The sequence below is a fragment of the Accipiter gentilis genome, chromosome Z (genome assembly GCF_929443795.1).
Source record: "Accipiter gentilis chromosome Z, bAccGen1.1, whole genome shotgun sequence".
NCBI lineage: Eukaryota > Metazoa > Chordata > Aves > Accipitriformes > Accipitridae > Astur > Astur gentilis.
Window position 1 is genome coordinate 86,560,069 of NC_064919.1, and position 21,765 is coordinate 86,581,833.

Here is a 21,765-nt window from a genome sequence, read left to right on the forward strand (position 1 = left end):
TGGGATTTCTTATCGTGTGGATAACCTTCAAATAAAACTCTGGAGTCCTTTCGCTACAGTCTGCAGCCAGTCCTCCTGCATGAATCAATTTCTCGAAACTTATATCTGTTTTTGTGAAACTTCTGGCAGTTTTGGATTGAAACTCTCCCCAAAAATTTACAGCAATCTTTTCAGTAGGTTGCAGTTGAATTCCCTCCTCTAAAACTGAAGGCTGACGTATTAGAGGTACAACCAGCATGTTGTTAATAACTTTCTTCACGTTGATCTATGCTGCAGTATTATGAGGAAAGAAATACCAGGAGAATTTAAAGATTACAAGACACTTTGCTGTTATTAGTTTGGGATAAGTTGTATCAGAAAAGGTACCATATCAGCTTCTCTTACAAATCTTTTGTTTCACCCTAAGGCTTTCTCTGCATTTGCAAATTTTAATTTAGAATAAAGGGATTATGTGAACTTAGGATGCAGTACCAGTTACTCTGAAATGAGTTTTGTATGTCTCCAACCTTGGCACTCTTACAGATAAAGTTGGGGATGCCCAAAGAGCTAGAAGAAATCCTACTGCATTGCCTCAGGGACCTATTCCAGCATTACAGCAAAGTCTTGGTGGGCACTGGGCATGCTCTGACCCCATGGAGCATCACCTGCAGCCCTGCATCTGTTGCTGAGTGTGCTCTTGAATCGACACCTATATCCAACACCTATATCCACACGTGCTCCAGAGATTAAGGATGTTCAGATTTGAGAGGCCTGACCTTCAGCCAACTTCTACACCCTGTTAAGATTTTGGGTTGCCTTGAATCTCAGAGTTTAAATGCTGGACCAGCTGCCTCCCCTGCAGAGGCTTCCGATTTAAAAAACAGATGCTGAAAAAGCAGTGGCAGCACAAATTCCTGATCACCAGCATCGAGCTGCTCTGTTTCAGAGGACATCCCTGATCTCTCTAGTGGGTCACTGGGTGCCCAGGTAACCTCCATCAGCTCCAGGAGCAGGCTCTCCTCTCCCGGCTCATCATGCCTCTGACTTCTTTGAGTATTCTGGTGACCACAATTAGGCATAAATTTAGGTGACTACCAAAGGAAGGTTGGATGTGAGGAGTGGACAGAAGATTCCCCAAAGCTGTTCTCGGTTTCCTGACAGATGATTTCTCACTGTATCACTTGCTGTAATCAAACCTTTGCTTCCTTGCTTTCAGCTCCTGGTTTAACACAGAAAGCTAATGGAGAGAACTAATTAAAAAGGGATTTATATCAATAAATTACTTGATGTTTTCTATGGCAGACCCTACTGTTCTTCCTACCATACTGGAAACAGCACCTGCAGCACAGCTCAGAGACAAATTCGGTTTGCCAGGGAGGTTTTTGCAGAGTATGGGTTAGATCAAATGACATTTCCAGATTTCCACAACGCCTTCCGGCATCTGAATGACTAACTTCATTTAGCTGCTCCGCTGGGGTGCTGCTGCCAAAATCATTTTTGCTTGTACAGCTTTAAATGGCAATGCTCGCCGTCAGTGTGTGCTCTCCAGAAACGCCAGCGGCTGTCGGCTTTGTAAAACATCAAAATGGCCACAATAAATACAGCACCATGCTATGCCAGCAGAGGTAAACATAAAGGCTCTTGCCACTCTTTTCTAGTGCAAAGACACTCCGTGGAGTCATACCTTGTGATAAATCCTCCTGACAAACATGCCCCGAGCAAAAGCCTGAATGGTGATGGTTGCGTTGCGGACCCTCTGGAAAGCTCGGAGGATCCGCAGCATTCGGTACTGCTTCTGGAAGATGATGGCAGCTCTCGTCCTCCTCAGGTGCTCAGCAAGTCTGCAAAGCAGAGGAAAAAGGTTAGCAGTAAAACTAAACTTCCCTTCTTTCTGTCGCAATAAGTTTTAAACTGGGCAAGAGAGAAAAAACCTTTTGTCCAAAAGTAGCTTGATGGTATTCAAGAAAGACCATCCCAGCAGTAGGGCTAAGAGCAGCTGATAGCATGTCTCCATTAGAATAATGGGAACACATATGCAATCAGACAGCATCCACAGCACCCGAGAGCACTGGAACAAGAAATCAACACACCTCATTACTCCTAAACAGCATGAAAAACAGTATTTTCCAGCTTTTCCTTTGGTTTGGACTCCTCTGCCTTACATACTTGAGCCAATCAACATCCAGGTTGGCTCCATCACTTTCCTAACTATAAAAAGCAAGTGTCGCAGAGGATATCTACCGTCTCAGTGAAAACGGCAGCAAATTGATTTGACATTTAAACCAGTGTGCAGTGGTTTGGCAACATTCACGAGCAGAGCCCCAAGCAATTCAGAGAGTAAATTATGAGGGACATGGTCAACTCTGTGCCATGTTGCTCCGACTCTCCAGCTGAATTCATGTTCAATTTGCTGTTACACAGGTTAATAAATGCCCATAAAACCCCCATTTAATTTAATAATTAGCTTGTTTTGCTGAATTCATGATGCATTTATTACTCTCAACATGAAGCATTATACAGATATTTGATCCACTTCTTTATTTTGTAAAAAGCATATCAAAACTGTAAAAGCCATATCGGATTGGCTCATATATTCTCTTCATCAAGGATGATGGTTTCTCATTAGGACCCACTGAACCAGAGCTTATTAAAGAGGACAAGGGATGGTCTGTTTCCAAAAAGAGGAGAAAGCAGTTATTCAGATGACATCCATCCCTATGAAACCTGCATGAAGAGGTGAAAATCATGTTGAAGAAACACTGCAGCAGGTAGTTTCTGCATATCTGCTTCCAGCCTCTCTTTTAGCTCATACCCCATCACTTCGACATCACCAGAGATTCCTCCTCCCCTCCTCAGAGGGATGGTTGGCTGATGCAAAGTCAAATATAGAGTCCAAGTCTGTAGGTGTGCATGGAGAGCCCGTCGGAGAGGCTAAAGTTAATCACCGACTCTCCCTTTTTCTTAACCTTCCTCTTATTGCGCTCAGCTCTCACTTGCCTTGTCTTCAAGTGAGCTGTAAGACTGCCGAGAGGCACTTGCAGTCACGAGCCTAGAGAAGTACGTAGACTTCTGAGGACAGGAAAAACTGTGTGCTCAGTTTTAATTAAAAGTCACCAAAATGCCCAGCTTTGCTTATCTGAGACCTTCTATGATGCTAATCCCTTTCACAAGCACAAGTAATACCACAAATGCAGTGAGCATCTCTGACATTCTTCCAAAATACGGTATGATTTAGATGAAATCCTTGGAAGGAACATGGAAGTTCTTTGCCTTTAGTTGCTTCAGTAATTGATAGAAGTCAACATTCATCCAGCAATCAGGAGTGAAGAGGTGACCGTGCAGAAGCCTTGTAGCATACAGGTGGCATCTCATGTTGCTCAAGTGCAAGCAGATTTAATTGGGCTGCAGATTAGGTAGCAGCTCTTCTGATGGGCAGATGCTAACTCAGAGCCAGGGAGAACACTGCTGCTCAAAACCAAACAACACAGCTAACGCACTACAGCTTCTCTAAGCAGAAAACAAGAAGGGAAACAAAGCTGAAAGGACTCAAATCTACTCCTTGTTCCTATCTGCCAAGTGCCCAAAGCCACCTTAGCTAGATGCAGGAGAATAGCAGTGTTTGACCTGAATAAAGGGCACAAGATGCAAGGTGACCTGGGTGTTGGGATGCTGTTACGTTGCTTTACTGCTCCCTCACACCCGCTACCAGCAGCCTACTCTCCAGTGCAGCGTATCTACAGAAATCCCAGCAAGCCACTGACATGAGGTAGCTTGAGGTTCCTGCACACAGAGAGTTAATTGAGCTCTATTATTCAGTACTGTAAATAGCCCCATTGCCAGTGATTTGGAGTGATTTTTCTCATTACAAAAGGATACAGCAAATCAATTCTGAGAACTCCCCTTGGATATCAAGGAGGCACAAACCTGGTCCCAGCAGAAGAGGAGCGCATACCAACTAGCAAAGTGATAACTGGCTGATCTAAATGCCCTTTGCCAGAAGTCAGAGAAAAGTATTAGTTCTGTGAAACACTTCCACTTAAAAATCTCAGAGTACTTTAGTCAGCTGATTACAGCCTAGCTGCCTATGCTATAGCCCTGGCTCAGCACCTAGAAATTAAATCAATATAGATATGAAATCAAACCGAGACAAAGAATTTTAATCTCTTGCCCCCAAAGAAAGCTGGAGAGAGGGGCCAGGAATGGATCCTTACTTCAGCACGGAAACTTTCGCCACAGTACCTACGTCCACAACATGGGTCTTGTTTTCACAGGGCTGAAAGGCAACACCCCATACAGAGCATTTTCAATGTTTCTCATACGAAACCCCCAAGTCTAAGGCCTACAAGATGGAAGTGACTCAGAATACAAGTGCCCAGAAGTAGTTTTCCACTTGACCTCCCAGCTAGCCCTTTCTCAGAGGGCTTCCTAGCACCCACCTCCGGGCCAGGTGCCCACGCGTGTAGCGCTGGATGACCATTGCAGCTTGTCTCAACCTTTTGTACTTGACCCTCTGCAGCCAGCCCCGCACCGTCTTCTGAATCATGATTGTGGCAGCTCTGAACTTATCTGCTCGCAGTTTCTCCAGATATGCCACCTGGCCTGCACGGAAAAAGATCTTGGTACGTCCAAACTGGAACTTGTCTGGATCCTTTTCAAAAGCATAAAGGAAACTAAATTTAATTAAGGCAAACATATTTTTTTTTTCAGTCTATGTTGCTCAGCAGATACAGACTAAAAAACCCACTTTGAATCGAATTTATCAGCTTAGCTCGCACCTCTTCTTAATTGGGTGATGAAGATATTAGACTCCAAACTACTTGAGCATCTATATAGCCATTGAGAAATGCAGCACTCGGATTCAGTCTTATGTTCCATATATTTACACAAATTTTGAGTGTTTTTTAGTTTGGGGGGTTTTGTTGGGTTTTGTTTGTTTGTTTGTTTTTCTTTAAAGTTAAATAGAGCAATGCAATGCCAGAAGATTTCAAGAAAAGTTTTTTCTTGAAAAGATTAAGGCTTACATCTGCAAAGTCATACATGCACTGCTAATGGCTCTGCAGCCAAGGGAAACATTTGGTGTGTAAGGAGAACGGCTTTTGCAGACAGGAACCCAACTGAGTAAGTTCCTCAAAATCCCATGAGGAAAACAGATCAAAAATTAAAACCTGGCTAAGGTGCTGTGTGCATTCTGGGCTGCTCAATAGCAAGAAACCTTTGCATACACATTTTCAATTTAAAAATAACGCACATGAGTGAGTAGTAAGGTTTTGGTGAGGAGAGGTGGCAAAGACTTCTTGTTTGCTTACAGGAAAAGAGTCCCAATCTATGGGATGTTTTTTCTACATATTAGTTGCTACTAAAAGTCTCCCACATGTCAAGATAGGGCATTTATTGCATTTTTCTCTACTCGTTTGTGCAAAGAGGCATTTAATGATTGACTAAAGTTCATGGTGTTGTCAAAAGCTGGACCTCTAAAACGTGCTCCAGCTACGGCTAGCCAAAACCAGGAGGAGGGGTTGGGGGGATGAATTTTCTAAATGTGGTTGTTCATGTACAGCCAGTGATAGCAAACTCTGGACTTCACCAGCACTGAAATGGTACGTTCAGCTTGACTGCAATCATGAGATTCCCATGTCACGCTTGCTCTCGCTACCTTCTTGTGAGACTATCTCATTTTGGAAAAAGCCCCAAGGTGCCTAGGCTGAAGAAGTACCTGCATGAGCAGCAGGTGAAGTAGGAGCAGGAAGAGCAATTCCAATCATATCAAAGCCATGAGCTTCCGTGCTGTAAAAATCATTGCCAAAGATTTGGTCCCAGCTCACCTTAATGAGGTCTTCCAACAGGGTCTGACAGATCTGCTTCTTGTCATTCTTGGAGAGGTCTCTCTTTTTCATAAGAACACGATACCTATTGAAAAAGTCGTGGTAGGACCACCTGAAAGCAAAGTATACACAGGATTAGTCTGCACGCTGGGCATTATTTCCTTAACATAAAGCCTTTGGAGTCACAGACAAGTCAAAATATGAAACTCTTATACTGATCAAAGCCACCTGAAAGAAATCAGGACCCACCAAACCTGACCCTCACTCTCAGCTCTCCCCTGCCACTGAACACCCTTATCAGTGCATTTCTAGCCTCGAACAGAAAGACCATGGATCACCTTGTTTTCACTCGTCCTGATGTGCTTCCCATGCTACTGCATTTTACCAGTCAAATGCAACAACACGGTTCCCTTTGGAAAGGATATGTTAATTTTGAAGAGATCGTGGATCTCCCGATTTGGCCAAAAATTTAAAAAGCAATCTTGATGACAGAAAATGAATCAAATAGAAATTCTTCCTTATTTTGCTTTTCCAAACTCTGTTGAATATTAATTTGAATCAATTAATTCACTAATCAGTCCATGTTGAGGTCCATGGCCGAGACCCTTAAAACAAACACAAAACCCCTGGACTCCGGAAAGACAAAGTAGCCATTTGGAAGGTGCCTCACTGTCACCAGCAGTGAAGTTCCCAAACATGGAACACTAACTGAAGGAATTAGAGCACTGTAGCTTACTGCTAGGAAATATGATCTCTTGCCACAGCTGTTAGATGTAGAGTCTGCAGACCGGATCCTGAAATTGGTACAGCATCTGCCAAGGTTCAGTCTTCTCCAAATTAACACAGTGAGTTATGGACCCCTCAAAACCTGAGTTTTTAATTAAAACACCAGGCACTTCCAGCAATGTCAAGTACAGCCATCGTTATTCTAAAAAAATATGCATAACAAATGTCAAAAGAAGATGGGAGAGAATTGCAGAGATTTTGATTTCTGCCCTCACTCAACAAAACCATCTGTGAGCCTGATCCTCACCCACATGGATGTTCTGGCAGCCAAGATGAGAACACGGTGTGTGAAGAGCAGCCACACAGAAACATCTCCTCCTCCGCCCAGCAGTCCCGTGCATGCCTTTATTCTTGTGTTCTTACACCCAATTCTTCCTGTCTTTCCACTTCCAGAGATTAAGAGAGGGGGGAAGAACGGCAAAATAAATCACGAAGGGCCAGAGCGATGCTTGTGATGGGTCCTTACACTTGGCCAGTTTGCAGTGGTAGGGCTGGGTGAGACGTCCCACCACGTGAGCACCTCCCATGTTCAAAACTGCAGTCTCTATAAAATACTACATATCTCATGAGACTTCTTGAAGGCTGGAAGCTGGGATATTCGGTAAGATAGGCATACCGGAAATGTAGTACATAATTCAAAATACATGACCAATGGTTTCACATCAATCCAGAAAAACACAGCAGGGCAAGAAAGCCAGTTTGATTAAAAGCAATACTCTAATAAAAAGAGCACAGTAGAAGAAAATGTTTACAATGAGAACAAAGGGAGAAAAAGAAAGGGGGGAGGGGAAAAAAAAAGAAAAAAAAAGACAAACTGCTAAGGATTGGCAAGTACCACACAATTCCTGCACGGACACATTGCACCCAGAACACGTTTTGCAAAGAATATGGGAATGGCAAAAACTAGCAAGAGTCCTTAGCATTGTTCCTGAAGCAAAAGATACGACTGAGAGCTCCTGAAGACAGCAGCAAGAAGGGAGTTGTGATGAGAGGGTTTCCCATACTCATATTGCTCTGAGCAGCTCTGGAGTAGCCAGATTTAGTGAACATTTCATCCCTGCCTACATGGGCTAGCCCTGGGGCCAGACAGCCAAGGCTATCCACCCTCAAATAACTAAAAGTACTGGATTATCACTTAACAACAACAACAACAACAAGATAAGATACTTGCTACGGGGAGCTCTCTCTGGGGTGAGGTAGAGCAAAACTGAACACAAAGATTACACAAGACTACAGGCTTGTGTCATGTAGGGCTTAAGCGTAAACTTGCTTTCTCTTTGCTTTCTAAATGCCTTCGTTTTATAGTTACATTTCCCATTTTGTACCTGCACCTTAATCCTTTTGCTCGGCGCGTATAAAACCCGTTTTCATTTTAAGCACGTCTGAGGCTTTACGCAGTTCCAAATCAAACCCGAGAGGAGAAGCAGAGCACACAGTGCCCGAGGCACGCAGCCAAGCGTGCGATGCTGGAGACCTCCTGCCTGCCTCAGGTATTACTCGAGCCAAGGAGAGCTCAGGGGAGAGAAAAAGAGGAGGGAGTATTCCCATTAACCTGCCAGAGTCAGTTTAGGGGCTGATGTTATTAACTGCTGCTATTCGGAGGAAGAAATCATCCTGCAGGTGCCACCCAGGCTCCTCTGGCAAAGAGCAGATGGTGAAGAGGCAACACGCCTAACTGAGGGCATGGGTCCAAGCTAGGAAGCAAGCAAAATCCATCATCTTCCTGCACCAAGACAGAGATGGAGATCCCACAGCTGCTTTCAAACAAGTCAGATACCTGCAGAAAACCCTTAAAAATAGATAGTAAATCACTACATAGAGGGTCTTTCTTCAGAGGCTGCTGTTCGCATTTCACAAGGTGGTAAAAACTGATATTCCACTTGTTTCCGTTCAAGTCCTTCTTTAATATAAATAACATAACTCACTTTTTAGGAGTACATCTCACACGAGGTAGTGGGAGTGGCAGGGAATACGCTCCCTGATTGCTGTCGGGGTGTTTTGCTGGGCTAGTGGCATCCGTAGGTGTCTATCCACATCTCCCAGAGGTTCACAGCCAAATGCTGCACCTCCACAGCACAGCACCACTTCACCCTTGCTGCAGCGAGGCCACCCTCACCATCCTCGACGATTTATCAGGAAACGACAATCCTGAGATCACGCTCCTTGTATTGCTGTACGCAGAATATCAAGACAAAAGTTCTGCCATGCCGGGGCTCAGCTGCTCCATCAGGAGTTTCACTGGAATATTTGCAGTCCCAGTTCACAAGCAAAAGCAAGCTGCAGGGTTTCGTAGGTGTTGTTACAGGATCCCCCCCGCCCCAAAAAAGGAACAATTAAAGCACTCGGGTGTAATGTAACATGCCTGTTAAACCATTTCAGGTTCAAAGCAGTATAAAATTACCTTATAACTATGTGCTCCGAGAGAAACAAACATGATCCCCCAACCCTACAAGGGAGATCTCTCCAGTGCAGAAATACTGAAGCTCAATGCTCTAGTGCACACACACTTTTTATTCTTCTGCACACATGCTTGCTTTTTTTTTTTTTTTTAGGGTTTAACATCTGCATCTTCAACAGAGAAAAGGAAGAAAGAGGAAACTTATTTCCCTCCTGCTAGATGACAAAGCAATTCCCAGCATGAGACAAAAGATGTGCCACGTTACCCTACAGCTTAGAAGGTCGGGAGAGATTATGGAAAGGTTATACCTCAGTTCAACTTCTTGACAGGTATTAAATTAAAAGCAGATCTCAGGTTTTCAGGATGCTGCCAAACAACACACAGCCCATGCACACCTCATTGCTAGGAGTTGGAAACCACTGAGGGCCACTAAATAAAAACAATTCCTTATAATTATCAAGTTATAAGATCCAGACAGGTGGTGTAGGCAAAGAGCTGTAACCAGGGGGATTTTTCTACCTGCACAACTGAGAAAGAGGTAGAAGGAGGCATGAGGGACTGGACAGATACTACTCAAACTTTCCCAGGGGAAAAAAAAAAAAAAATAAAAAAATAAAAAAATAAAAAAAATCTCAGGGCTGAGATCAAGCACAAGCAGCCCCGAATATCAAAATTTTGCTTTTAAGTCAGCACAGGTCACTAAAAGGAAGAGGCAATAAAAGGAATGGAAGGACACAAGAAAATAATTTATGCCTGTGAAGAAAAACATCCTTGGGCTAGAGCAGCAAGGAGGATGCTCAAGGGCTTGGCCAGGAGCAGGAGACTTGGTCAACCCAGCAATTTCTTTGTCACGTACAGGAACTAGACAGAGGGAATAAGCCATAACGTATGCTACAAATTAAGCCTTTTTATCTGCGGGTTAAAGAACAAGATTTGGATGCTTTACAGAAAACTACAAACGTGTGCAAAGCAAAGAGGCTGCTCCTGCCCAAAATCACGGGGCTATGAACCCAAGAGCAGCCCTTGTGCTTCAGAGCCAACTGGATTTATTACAACCTCCCAATTAAAGGGAGGGCTCGGGGAAGAAACGGGGTGAAATTCTGACTCCTGAGAAAGCCTCTGAAAAGCATCTCTTCAAGCAGTCAGCAACTGCCCAAAATACCTCCAGCCTATTGTTTTAGGGTGATTACAGCAATGTTATTTCAGTGGTACTGAATGAAGAGCTGAAAGGAGTATAAGAGCTTGAAGCTTTTATGACTTAACCATAGTACAGTTTCTTTCAGTGGCCTAAAATGACTGAATGCAAAATCTTTCCATTAAGGGTAAATAAAGTCATCGCCCCCCATCACCCCAGACCATCCCAGTGACCATCTGCAGAGCAAACCCGGCTTCATGTATGAAATCCTGCCAGCACCACGTGGTACCTTCCCCTGAAGGGATCGATATTTTAAGCAGTAAGGAGGTGGACTATATCGATCTTTCTATAGGAGCTGAAGCCTCTTTGGGGGCATGCAGGTTGAACATTTGAGTCAAGATTTGACATGAAATTATTTTAGAAACTGCGGTTCAGGGAGAAAATTTCTCTTGCCTTGTTTACTGCAGCAGAACAGATTTGCCTTTCAATTAGCTCTAAAACATGCAGGCTGGCATGGCCTGAAATTATCTGGAATATATTCAAAGAGCAAAATGAGGGGAAAAAACCCTCTATTTACATATTACACCTTCGTTGGGAGTAGGGGGAGTAGGCAAACAGAACTGCTGGCAGTCAAAGTCATTTATAGGTTTTGTTTCCCTGAAATGACTGCAAGACAGCTAAAGGCACATTACCAAAAAAAAAAAAAAAAAAAATATCTCCAAGGATGCCCATGATACATTTCAATTATGAATGTTTAATGTTTATAGAGTTTAGCAGCTGTGATTTCATACTGAATTGATACAAAGATGCTGCATCTGACAGTCAGCTCCAGCAACCAGAGGAAGCAGCCAAATGCCAAGAATACTTAAACAATAAATTTCATATGTAACAACTACAATAAGAGTATTTTAGAGAAACTGCAATGACAATGTTATTCAGAGTGATGGCACAGTGGGAGGGCCATTGCCACTTTACCACTGACTGGAAACCACCAGAACCAGCAAGAAAAAAAAAACGTAGTTTCAACAAAATGCAAGTTAAAAACCTGTTTTAAAGAGTATTTTGTTATTACTGGAGATCTGCACCAATTAATTCTTTACAGACTGATCTTTATGCAGCCAGTTTCTATAAAAAAGATGAATGGTTTTATAGTACAGAGCCTTCTTCCATGCTTTACCCATGGAAGTTGATGATAGATTTACTATCTCCTCATCTAAGACAGTCCATTCATCACAGCCATTTATGTACATGTTAACAAACGCATTTCTTAACTGCTGCGTAACATTTCAAACCAAATTATATATTTTCAATTTACTTGAGATAGCTGCAGAGTGCAGCCTACCATGGAAATGATAAAATAAAGCCAGGTATACCCAAAGTGGGGAGCACGAGGCTTCATCTTTCAGTGGGAATATATCATGACTTACATGGGTTAAAGAACACTGAATATTATATTAAAACTTTTTTTTCCTTAAAGGAACCAGGTAAAAAAAAAAGAACTATTAAAGCCTCAAAACATTCAATTCTTCAACACATAAAGTGATGGAAAAGCATGAAATGATGGCAGGAGCTGGCTTTATCCAGAGATCTCTAACCCAAAGCCACACCACTCTCAGAAGTTACTCTTCTGACAGTATGCTGGAAAATATTCACATGTAAATACTACAGGATGAAAATAAACATTTTCTCCTTCTTCTGTAATAAAACTTCTCTTGAGATAAAACATTTTGAAAATTCCCTGTTGCTCTAAAGCTAAATTGCATAGAGCCAAGTGAAGCAAAACTCACAAAGATCAAGTTTTCCGTTATTATTTTAAGTGGTTTAAATTTATAGCCTTCACACAGGGTTTAAGTTTAAAGCAATGACCCTCCTTTTTGGTTTTATCCTTAATCAACCATTATAATCCAACTTGTCTCAAAATATAAGGAAATACAGAGGAATAATCAATGATTGCCATGATGAAAACCGAGACAGATTGTATGGATGTAAATATGCAGAAAGAACTGAAACATCTATTACATTTCCCACAAAATAAGATCCTGTGGAAGCAGCTTTTGCCAAGCTGGTTTATAAAGCCAATTCAAATATACAGATTATGAATAATCTTTCAGTGATGTTGCCCAACTCCTGGGTCTGGATTTTCAAGACTAGAATTTTACGACCAAGGAGGGCGAAGAACTACCAGAAGTCCAAGTGAGTACCTTATTTAGCACAGAGCTGTTCATGTATACAATTATCTTCCAGAAACATTAAAATAAACAAAAATCTGTCCTCGAAGCATCCCAAACTGGAGAAGGTCACCCTGAAAGGGTGAAGTAGCTATTTGCACCCTTTTTTTCCCCCTGGAGGAAAAACAAAAGCTGACAAGTTGCAGTGATGGAAGAGTTCTGTATTCTTAGTATCCTGGGAAAAAAAGGACGTCGTAACCAAAAGCACGCAAGCAGAGCCAAAAGCATCCCTTTTGAGTTTTTTGGGACGGAGTGGTCTTTGCACCGGTCAATTATTTGCCATAAATAGATCTTGGCTCATCTCCAGGTGCTGCAGTGGTTTCTCCCCTCCCCAGTTACTAATTATACATCTATTTGAGTGCTATAGGGTCTAAACTGCAGAGTTAAGTGAGCAGAGATGGGAAAATGCTACAAGTTCTTAGGAAAATTATGAATGGAGAGGAACAGGGTATCCTCGCAGCTCTGCTAAGACCAGTAGCAAAACCCATGGACAACCCTCAGCTCAGAGCTCTCCAAACCTCCCCTGGGACCCACAACTGCAGAGGCCAGGAGCCCCCACTGCACTGGGGAGCATGACCACTTGCTTAAGGAGCACAAAACTGTCTTTCTGTGGCCTTTTCCAAGTGAAACCACAGCTGTTTCACTGCTTTAGGGTTTTAGAGGACAGACAGATGGATTTGACCCTGCGGCTACTTTAACAAAGATAATAAAAGACCTGACTCGTGGGCTGGTTTTTCATTTCCCTCCACGCCTTAGAGATCATGTAATTTAGGAGCAACTTTTTATTAGTTACTTCCTTAAAGACTTCAGAGATGGGAACCAAAGGTGGTGCTGGGTCTTCTAACAGGGCCAGACCCCCAACATGAGGACCCAAATCTCCACACACCTCTGCCACCCTCCCACGCTGGCACAGGAGAGAGAGAAATTGGTTTCCATGAAACTTTTCTTCTTTTTCTTTTTTTCCTTCTGAAGTAGTTGAGCTCAGCTGGCCAGGGAGATCCCATCACCAGTTTTTGCCTGTACATGGAGGTCACTGGCCAACAGAGGTTAAGTGGAGCCGAAACACCTCGCATCAACGCGCAGAAGCTGCCATCATCAGAGGCTGTTTGCAGCTTTGCAGAAGATGAGAGTAACTGGTAAGGCAGCACACTCCTCCCCAAAAACCGGGACAGGGAGTTTCTCATGGTGTTCAGCATCACGCTTAGCCGACTCTTTACTGTGTGTATTTATAACTCCTTTGTTCCGTATAAAAAGGCTGATGGCTATGCTGACATTAACACAAAGCTGCTTGGTACTAGAACGCAATTGATGCATTTTTAGAATTATTTGCCGTTGCCATCTTCAGGGCTTATTTATAGTTTATGTTTTCTGATTTATTAGGCCCTAAAAAACCTCTTGAATTTTGTATCACAACTAGCAAGAGCCACACCACCCATAGCCTTTCCTTTTTAAGATGTAAGCATTTGAAGCCTAGTATGCTTTGGATGTGCAGTGTGAAAGTCTGCAATAATATTTTACAACTCTTATTTTCTTTCTCTGCAAGTATAACCAAAAAATTTTCGGCCAAAATGACTATTGCAGCAAGTGTCTGAAGCCAGAAGAAAAAAAAAAAAAAAAAAAAAAGGAAGGCAAACTGTACAGTACAAGGAGCTTTTGTAAGGGGAGCTTCAGGGAAGAAGTCCTCTAGGGCAACACTTGCTCCCAGGCAAGCTGGATGCAGAGGATATAGAGACATTATCTTGTTACTGGCTGTCCACCTTGGTGTGGGATCAAAGCTGGATTCCTTTATCTGTCATGCACCAGCACGTTCAGAGATTTCATCCCATCAAATTACTTCTCAGGACCAAACCGAAAGGACCAGCTGAAACATGACACAACACACCCTCTGGCAGCCTCACTTTGCAGCTCATCACTTGATAACAAATCTCTTCAATTTGAGGAACCCAGGACCTAATGGGAGTTTTGCAAAATGAAAAAAAAAATATAAAAAGGGGAAAATCTATCCTGGATGTAAACCAGCCTAAATAAACCCTGTTTGTCCTGAAAACACCAGTGTTTTCTTCTCCCTCCCTTGCCCCAGATAATGAACTTGCTGAGTAAAGCACACCAGCAGCACAACACCACACCTAACTCCCAGCAGGGTACCTGGATGGGAAGCCAGCTGCACTGATGCGGATGGTCTCCAGCACTCCACAAGCTCTCAGCTGCTGTACCGCTCTCTTTGGATCAAATCTGCAATTATATTTAAGATTGAGATTAACACAGTGAGGAGGAACTCGCATCAATCTAAAAGCATCCGTGAGAACATTTATGTTGGCATCCTCTGCAATATCTCTAATTTTGACCCTGCTGATACACACAGTGCACGTTAGGGAATTCAGTCCTTTATACCCACATCAGTACACTATGCTGCAAGAAAAACGTACTGTTGCCTGAAACAACTTGATACCGACTCTTTTGGGAACAGGAATTAGCTTCTGATTTGTGGAAAAAAGCTCTGCTCACATCATTAGTACAGGGGCTGAAGAAACCCATACATCCATGGATAGCTTTTGTCCATACCCATTCGCTCACAAACTTCAGTATAACCACAAATCCCATGCCTTGCTTTGGGAACAGCTTGCACAAATGTCACATGTTTTCTCGCCGTGTCACAAGACGTTGTGCTTTTCAAGTGCAACGGACCTTGCTATTGCCCTACTATCAATGCCAAGTGATACTCTTGGGACAAGATGACAATCTGCTACAATTACTCTCCATAGCCATAATCTATCCAGCTATGTAAAGCAACACAATTACAATAAAGAAGGAAACAGGCTACCCCACCACAAGCTGCCTGATGAACCAGACAGTATTACTTTTGCAGCTATAAGGGCAACAATGTAATTCCAGAAAGAAGTTGAATTCAACAGCAAAATACATCTGATATATTCCATTCCATACCAAAGCCCAGTGATTAACAGGTCCCACAGGCTTGCAAACTGTTAAGTTTACCAAGAACAGTGGTGCTCATGGGCCAGACTAAAGGCCTTTGATAGGCATCATGTGGAAATTCAAGGTATTTCTGCTCTCAGCTGTCTGCCCTCCTCTTCTTAGCTAGCACCACCCTTTACCACTGGCACCTCATTTCCATCACCAATTTGTGCCAAAAAACTTTGTGCCCACTTCCAGCTGAATACTTGGGCCATGCTCTCTCTGGTTCCTGGCATGAACTGGCTTTCAGATCGGTCTATCTTTGCGCAGAATGCAGGTACCAGCATCCCCCATCATTTTTCCCTTCCTCCTTCCACCTCGACACCGAATACACAAAGAGGTCCCAGCTCTCCAGTTCAAGACGTTGGACCCTGGAAGAGGTCACTGGATCAAGCCTGGACTCATAAGATGTAGATGTCCATAGTTGTCTTAGGTTTCCAGAACAAGGGTGAGGAACTAAAGTTTCTCAGGTACCTCCTTGTCCCTTCCTGGAAGCCCAAAGCATTTATACCTGCAGGTCAAGATTGCATGAATAATTCTGCCAGGCCTCTGCTGTGCAAAAGCGGCATAAGAAATAGTCCCCTGCTACTTTGTGCATTTTTAAATTCCCTGGACCTGTCAAGTCCACAGCAAGTTATTCGCTACAACACCGCAAACACGATGCAGGGTGGAAAAAATCAGTCTTGGCTGTCACTTGCTTCAAGGAAGAATCCACAAGGGTACAATTTCCATAAGAATAAATAATAAACAGAACTGGTAGATGGATGGGGAAACCTTCAGTCCTGGAAGATCCCAGGGCAATCTAAGTCGTACACGAGGGGAACCTTCTACAACGCGGCCAAGCCCTGCTCAGTGGGGGTGAACAGCAGTAACCAGAGTGGCTGCAGTCATTTATCAGCATGGAAAGCCAGGATGCTTTCCAGCAACAACTCCAGCTATGGACTGAGGCTGAAATAAAGAGCTTAAAAGTGGGACAACACACATTATTATGAACTCCTTTTCCTCGCCACAGCAGGTAGAGGCGCCTCGCAGGTTGCTTTTGGCCTGGAAAACCAAGTAAGAGATCACAAACTCTGCCTGAAACAGAATTTGGAAGGAAAATTGTCAAAAGGCGCAAGCTGAAATCAGGCATTGCCCTCATACCTCTCTCTTTGAGGTCTTCTCCATGAGGGTTCAACCTCAGACACAGCCTGCAGTCAGCTGCAGCAAATATCACCATGTGGTGCCAATGTTTCCTCCAGGCTGGAAGTCTGACACCCCTCACCTCGGAGATTTAAAGTCTCTAGTCCAATCTCCTATGTTCAAAAGCTGGGGCAGGTATGGGGGCAGACCCATAGCTCAGGGCTTTATCCAGTCAAGGGCTGAAAACATCCAAAGATGGAGGTTGCACAACCTCTCTGGGCAGCCTGCTCCACTGACAGACTGTCCTCATGGAGAGAGGGAAAAAAAAAAAAAAAAAAAGTGTTTCCTTAACTCCAGTCTGAATTTTTCACATCAATTTGTGGCCATTGACTCCTGTCCTCCCACCACACACCGCTGTGAAGAGCATGGCTTTGTCCTCTTGGTAGCTCTTGTAAGTACAAGAAGGCTGCCGTTAGGTCCCTTGTCCTCTCCAAGCTAAACATCTCATTTTAACAAAAATGTAACGTTCTTGTGAGTTGAAAAATGTTGTGGTTTAGGAAGAGAGAAAGGTCTGTGTTTTTTCACTGAACAACAAACATAACACCAAGTATTTTGCATGCTACAAGACACCACTTCAACATTAAGTCAGAGCAGTGCCACTGATGTTTCTTTTCACTAATGCCTCCTGGCACTATGTGTTTTTCAGCACAAGTGCCTCTGAAATGCAGACTCCTTTACAGCCATCCCAGTATTCTCCAGACTCAAGTTTTGCATACAAGCAAATAGACTTTATTTGAGCCACACTAAGGATACAAATTCCTCAAGCTGGTGGCAGCTAGATCAACATTGACCAAGATTCGCAGATCACAATTTCAATTAAGCAATCCACGATGGGTGAAAAGGGAGATAATCTCTTGCAGAAGAACCCCCAGTACAAGACACCTGAACCAGTGGTTTCTGGCTGCTATATGGGGATGCAACACCACCACCCCAAACCAAAGCACCCTCCTGTCATTTCCAACCTATGGTGACTCCTGCAATGCTGCTGGCTGCAGACAGACACCTGCACACTGCTCCTCCAGAACCGTTCTTGTGTCTATTTTGGTTTGCCCTTTGTTCCCAAAATCCTGAGCTTTGACAGCTCTGACATTGGCCAGATGGGGAGCATCGCATCGGACCGAGTCACCAGTCAGACTGTGAGCAGACATAAGCAGAATTATCCTCCTGGTATTTGCTAACCATAACATCTTAGAAGTACAATGGAGTTCATTTAGATAATTACTGCACCTTGACAGCCAGGAGCTTGCACATTTATAAAACAATATTAACTGTATCCTGAACATCACATGAAAAACTGAATTTTAAAGTTAAAGGCAAAGAAGTGAAGATGGATGGGCTGAAAGTAGAGCTGAGGAGGGCCACGAGTCTTGGAAACACCCTTTGGAAAGGTGAAGCCATTTCACAATACAGAGCATCTACCACACTTTCACTACAGAAAGCTAGAAAAATACTTCTGTGCTTTATCTAAAGAAAGCAATCAAACAAAAAGTGTAATCCTGAATTTTGTTTAAATGGACAACCTCCACAATAGGCAACAAGAGATTGAGGCCCTAAGCATCTCCAGTACCTACAAAACAGCACATGAAGTGGATACAACAGACCACGGAGGCTGCGGTCCCAGCACAGACAGCCAACATAGCCTTCTCCAGAGCTGCTAACTAATCATCTAATGAATCAGTTAAACATAAGCCAGTTCCCGAATGTCTTATAACCATTAATATCCTTCGCTTTGCTGTTTGCAAGGGGAGAAGAGTCATGCCAGGGACGCTTCCTGGTGGATACACATCCACCAGCATACCATGACCAAGGATAAGCCTTTTTACAGATACTTCACCCTCCTTTGCAGGATGCTCTTGGAGCCATCTCTGAACTCCGAGGTGGTGGCACCATGCTCACCTGGGAGCACTCGGAGTGCATTGCATCAGCTGGAGGGCAATGCCTCCCTGCTTATGGGTTACAGTTATAACCTGCTTTCTTAATTGTCACCACCTGCAGTTTATGCCAGCACCTTTAGACAACATCACAACGAGATCTACGAGGGCCCTGCATACTAATGGCTACGCTTTTTTGGAGTTACAGGGAACAAAACTGGGTACAAATACATTATCAAGAGGTTAAACAAGGCTAACAACTATTTGCTCACAATGTTCACAGCCTGAGATACGTCTCTGAACTACAGAGGAAGATTAAGACTGGCTTTTTGCTTCAGCTGTTCACTCACCTGGAAAACTGCCTGATGTTGATACAAGTCACACCTTTACTTTTTCCACATTTATTTTGGAAGCACCAAGACGTTTTTGTTCCTTTTATAAGCCATTTTGCAAGCAAACTACTTATCTCCACTTTTCCACTTCTTTCTCTGCTACTTTTCACTGTTTAGTACTGCAACTATTTAAATCAAAGCGATTCCAAGATGAAATTGTACAAAGACCCTATTACTGCAAAGCAAGGATGCTCAGTATTAGTAGATTATATCTACGAATTACTAGGACCTGCATTAGTCTTCCCTTCAGGGGCATAAAAACCACATAATGAAACGCAAGAGAACTGACTCCAGCAAGCTACGGGGACCTTCCAGTTATGGGAACAACATTACAACAGGGGTCAATCTCTTTAGCAAGAAGTCAAGTCCAAAGCACGCTCTGTTGCTGTAATGCTGAACCCACTTGCTCATCTGAAAGCCCACTTACTTAAAGGGGAGCTTCTCATCGTTCGGCTTGATGCAGCGCACGTAGTGCGGGGTGGTGGCGTTCAGAGTCTCCATGAGCAAATGCAGCGAGTTGCGGAACTGAAAGACAAAATCATTCATTTTGAAGACGGATGAAGGTGCTGTAGGGTGCAACCCAAGTTGGCAGGCACTGCAAGCCACCTGCGGTGCCAGCCTCCAGATGTGACACAGCATGAACTTCCCCATCAGCCCAGCACATGCAGGAGCAATTCAGAGAAGACACTGGTGGGTTGAGGGCTTCCAGTTCAATGACGTACAACAGCAACAAGTGTTTGCTCAGGGCTTTACCCAGTTGAGTCTTGAAAATCTCCAAGGGTGGAGACAGCACAACCTCTCCGGGCCCCTGTTGCACTGCTTGACTGTCCACCCAGAGGAAAAAAATGCTCTTTTTCTCAAGTTGTGTCAATTTTTGAGCACCATAGTACATTGGGACACAGTCCAGTGAATCCCAGAGTGGCCTCCACCCTCCTTAGACCATGTCTCAACTGCTTCCAGTCAAGATTACTCGAGCCTGCTCTTCCAGAGACACTGCTAGCAGGTGTCCAAAATGCAACAGCCAAACTGTTCCCATCCTCAACCCAGGTCACAGGAAGGTCTCCTCACTTATCCACACAGCAGCTTTTTATTTATCTCTCCTTCAGAATGAGGAAACAACATCTGAACTATTAAAATGTGTCTGGATTCACTTGCTCCGTTCCTCTGCCGTCAACTGACTGACTTAAATCATACATTACCTGGTGCCCCACCGTTTTCTTGTGCTCCTTATTGGCAGCTTTGATCACTGGTCTGGCAGAACGGACGCTGATTTTGGATGTTCCTTTTGCCGTGGAAGTGGTGGGTGCAGCATCCTTCTCATCTTGGAATAAGTCTGCCACCATTTGATACTAAAATGAAAGACAACACCTGAGCACCTCTGGCCCTGCTCTTTGCTGAATGAACCCACCCAAGTCACATTGCTCTGGTCATTTTTTACCCATCTGAAACTAGTAAGGGGAAAAAGGGCAATAAAGCAAAAGCAAAAAGCATTGCCTACGTAAACCACGTCAGCAGGACCATCGGCCATTCTGTTTTGTAGTTCATCAAACCTTGAAATGTGCACATTGAATCAAACAAGCAAAAAAAAAAAAAAAAAGAGGATGGCTAGCTGAAAGGCTGCATCACTGAAGTGTTGTCCGAGACACAAAACCTCCTGAACATGAACTGACTCTTGCTCCCAGGCTTCATTTCAAGGTACTCACCCAGTCCTGACCGCAGCAAGGATGCTGCCTGCACAGCTCATGCCCCAGGAACGGGGTCTCCCCATGAGAACAGGCAGCAGCCCACTCTCACCACGGCCCCAGAGATACCCTCGCTTTTCCAAACAATTAAGAGACACCAGCACTTCCTCACTAATTACCTGTATTTCAGCATGAACAAGCAAGGTGACAGCAGGACTGCCATTCTGCAGCCCTGGAAGCACCACATTTAGCTCCTCGGATCCCTGAAGTCTGGGGTTTCTGGCAAGCCAGCAACAACATTTCCGCTTCATAAACAGGAGAACAGGTAAGCTGGCAAATGCAGTTAATGCCCCTTTTTTTTTTTTTTTAGGAGGAAGGATCTTCAAATTTGCATTAGGCTAGGGAACTTGAATACTAAATCACAATAAATCTGGTCTGTTTAGCAGGGCTGTTAAATTTTCACATCTTGAATCTGGCTATGCACCTGCACTGGCTCCCACTACAGCTGCACTTACATTCAAATAGTAAATTCTTAAATGTGAGAAAAATCACTGTCACCAGGTGGGATTTCACTTATCATCAAGCTGAGCTGGGCTCCAGCCCAGTGACACTGCCAAAGCACCCGTGATGCCATCCCAGCAGCATGCAGCCCACCAGGAATGCCCTGTCTGGAGCATCCGTGGGAGAGGGCACCAGCATCATGCTTCCCTTCTCTGTGGCACGCTGTGCCTGACACATCCACACAAAAACTACTGACACAGGGCAGTAGTGTACCGCACAGTGCTCTTGCTTCCATCCCAGGCTCCTCCAAAAGCCAAACTTTGTTGTATTTCCATTAAGATCCTGAGAAAAATGCAGGGATTTACTGCTTTATAGACAGTAACAGACAGTCCGGTGCCTTAAAGGGCTGCGTGGCTCTCTGCCACATCCCTGGACTAAGACAGGAACATTTCCAGTCCTGGTCCCACAGACTGTTCGCACACCTTGCTAGCATGGCAGCCTAAATACCACTGTGGAAAGGAAACTGTTTGCATTACATTAGCAAATTGCTTGCAGGCTCCAGGACAGCACCTGCTAAGGATCTGCTTCATACTCACAGCTTTTACTTTTATCTCTGCAGCTCACTCAACTCCTACTAGAATAAAGGTTCACACCTTCTTTGCCTAACCTTCCATCTCAACAAAAGACATTCTGACAGCTGTTGTACTTCGATGACATGTCACTGTCTTGGGTGCTTCGACTCCTGCAAACACGGAATGTTTGGGTGGCATGTGCTTGATGCTGGAACATATCCAACACAGGCTCCACTTTACTATC

At 43.8% G+C, this 21,765-nt stretch overlaps 1 protein-coding gene across 4 annotated transcripts in view; it reads right to left on the bottom strand.

Moving 5' to 3' along the window:
• The window catches only part of MYO5B (myosin VB), a 152,594-nt gene that overhangs the window by 46,215 nt on the left and 84,614 nt on the right, over window positions 1-21,765 (bottom strand). For all 4 annotated transcript variants that reach the window (XM_049794237.1, XM_049794235.1, XM_049794236.1 and 1 more), the window contains exons 15-20: window positions 19,966-20,115; window positions 19,194-19,291; window positions 14,494-14,580; window positions 5,802-5,913; window positions 4,416-4,627; window positions 1,664-1,820 (exon numbers count right to left, since the gene is read on the bottom strand). In XM_049794237.1, coding sequence (XP_049650194.1) covers window positions 1,664-1,820; window positions 4,416-4,627; window positions 5,802-5,913; window positions 14,494-14,580; window positions 19,194-19,291; window positions 19,966-20,115 — 816 coding nt within the window. The remainder of the gene's footprint in view (window positions 1-1,663; window positions 1,821-4,415; window positions 4,628-5,801; window positions 5,914-14,493; window positions 14,581-19,193; window positions 19,292-19,965; window positions 20,116-21,765) is intronic.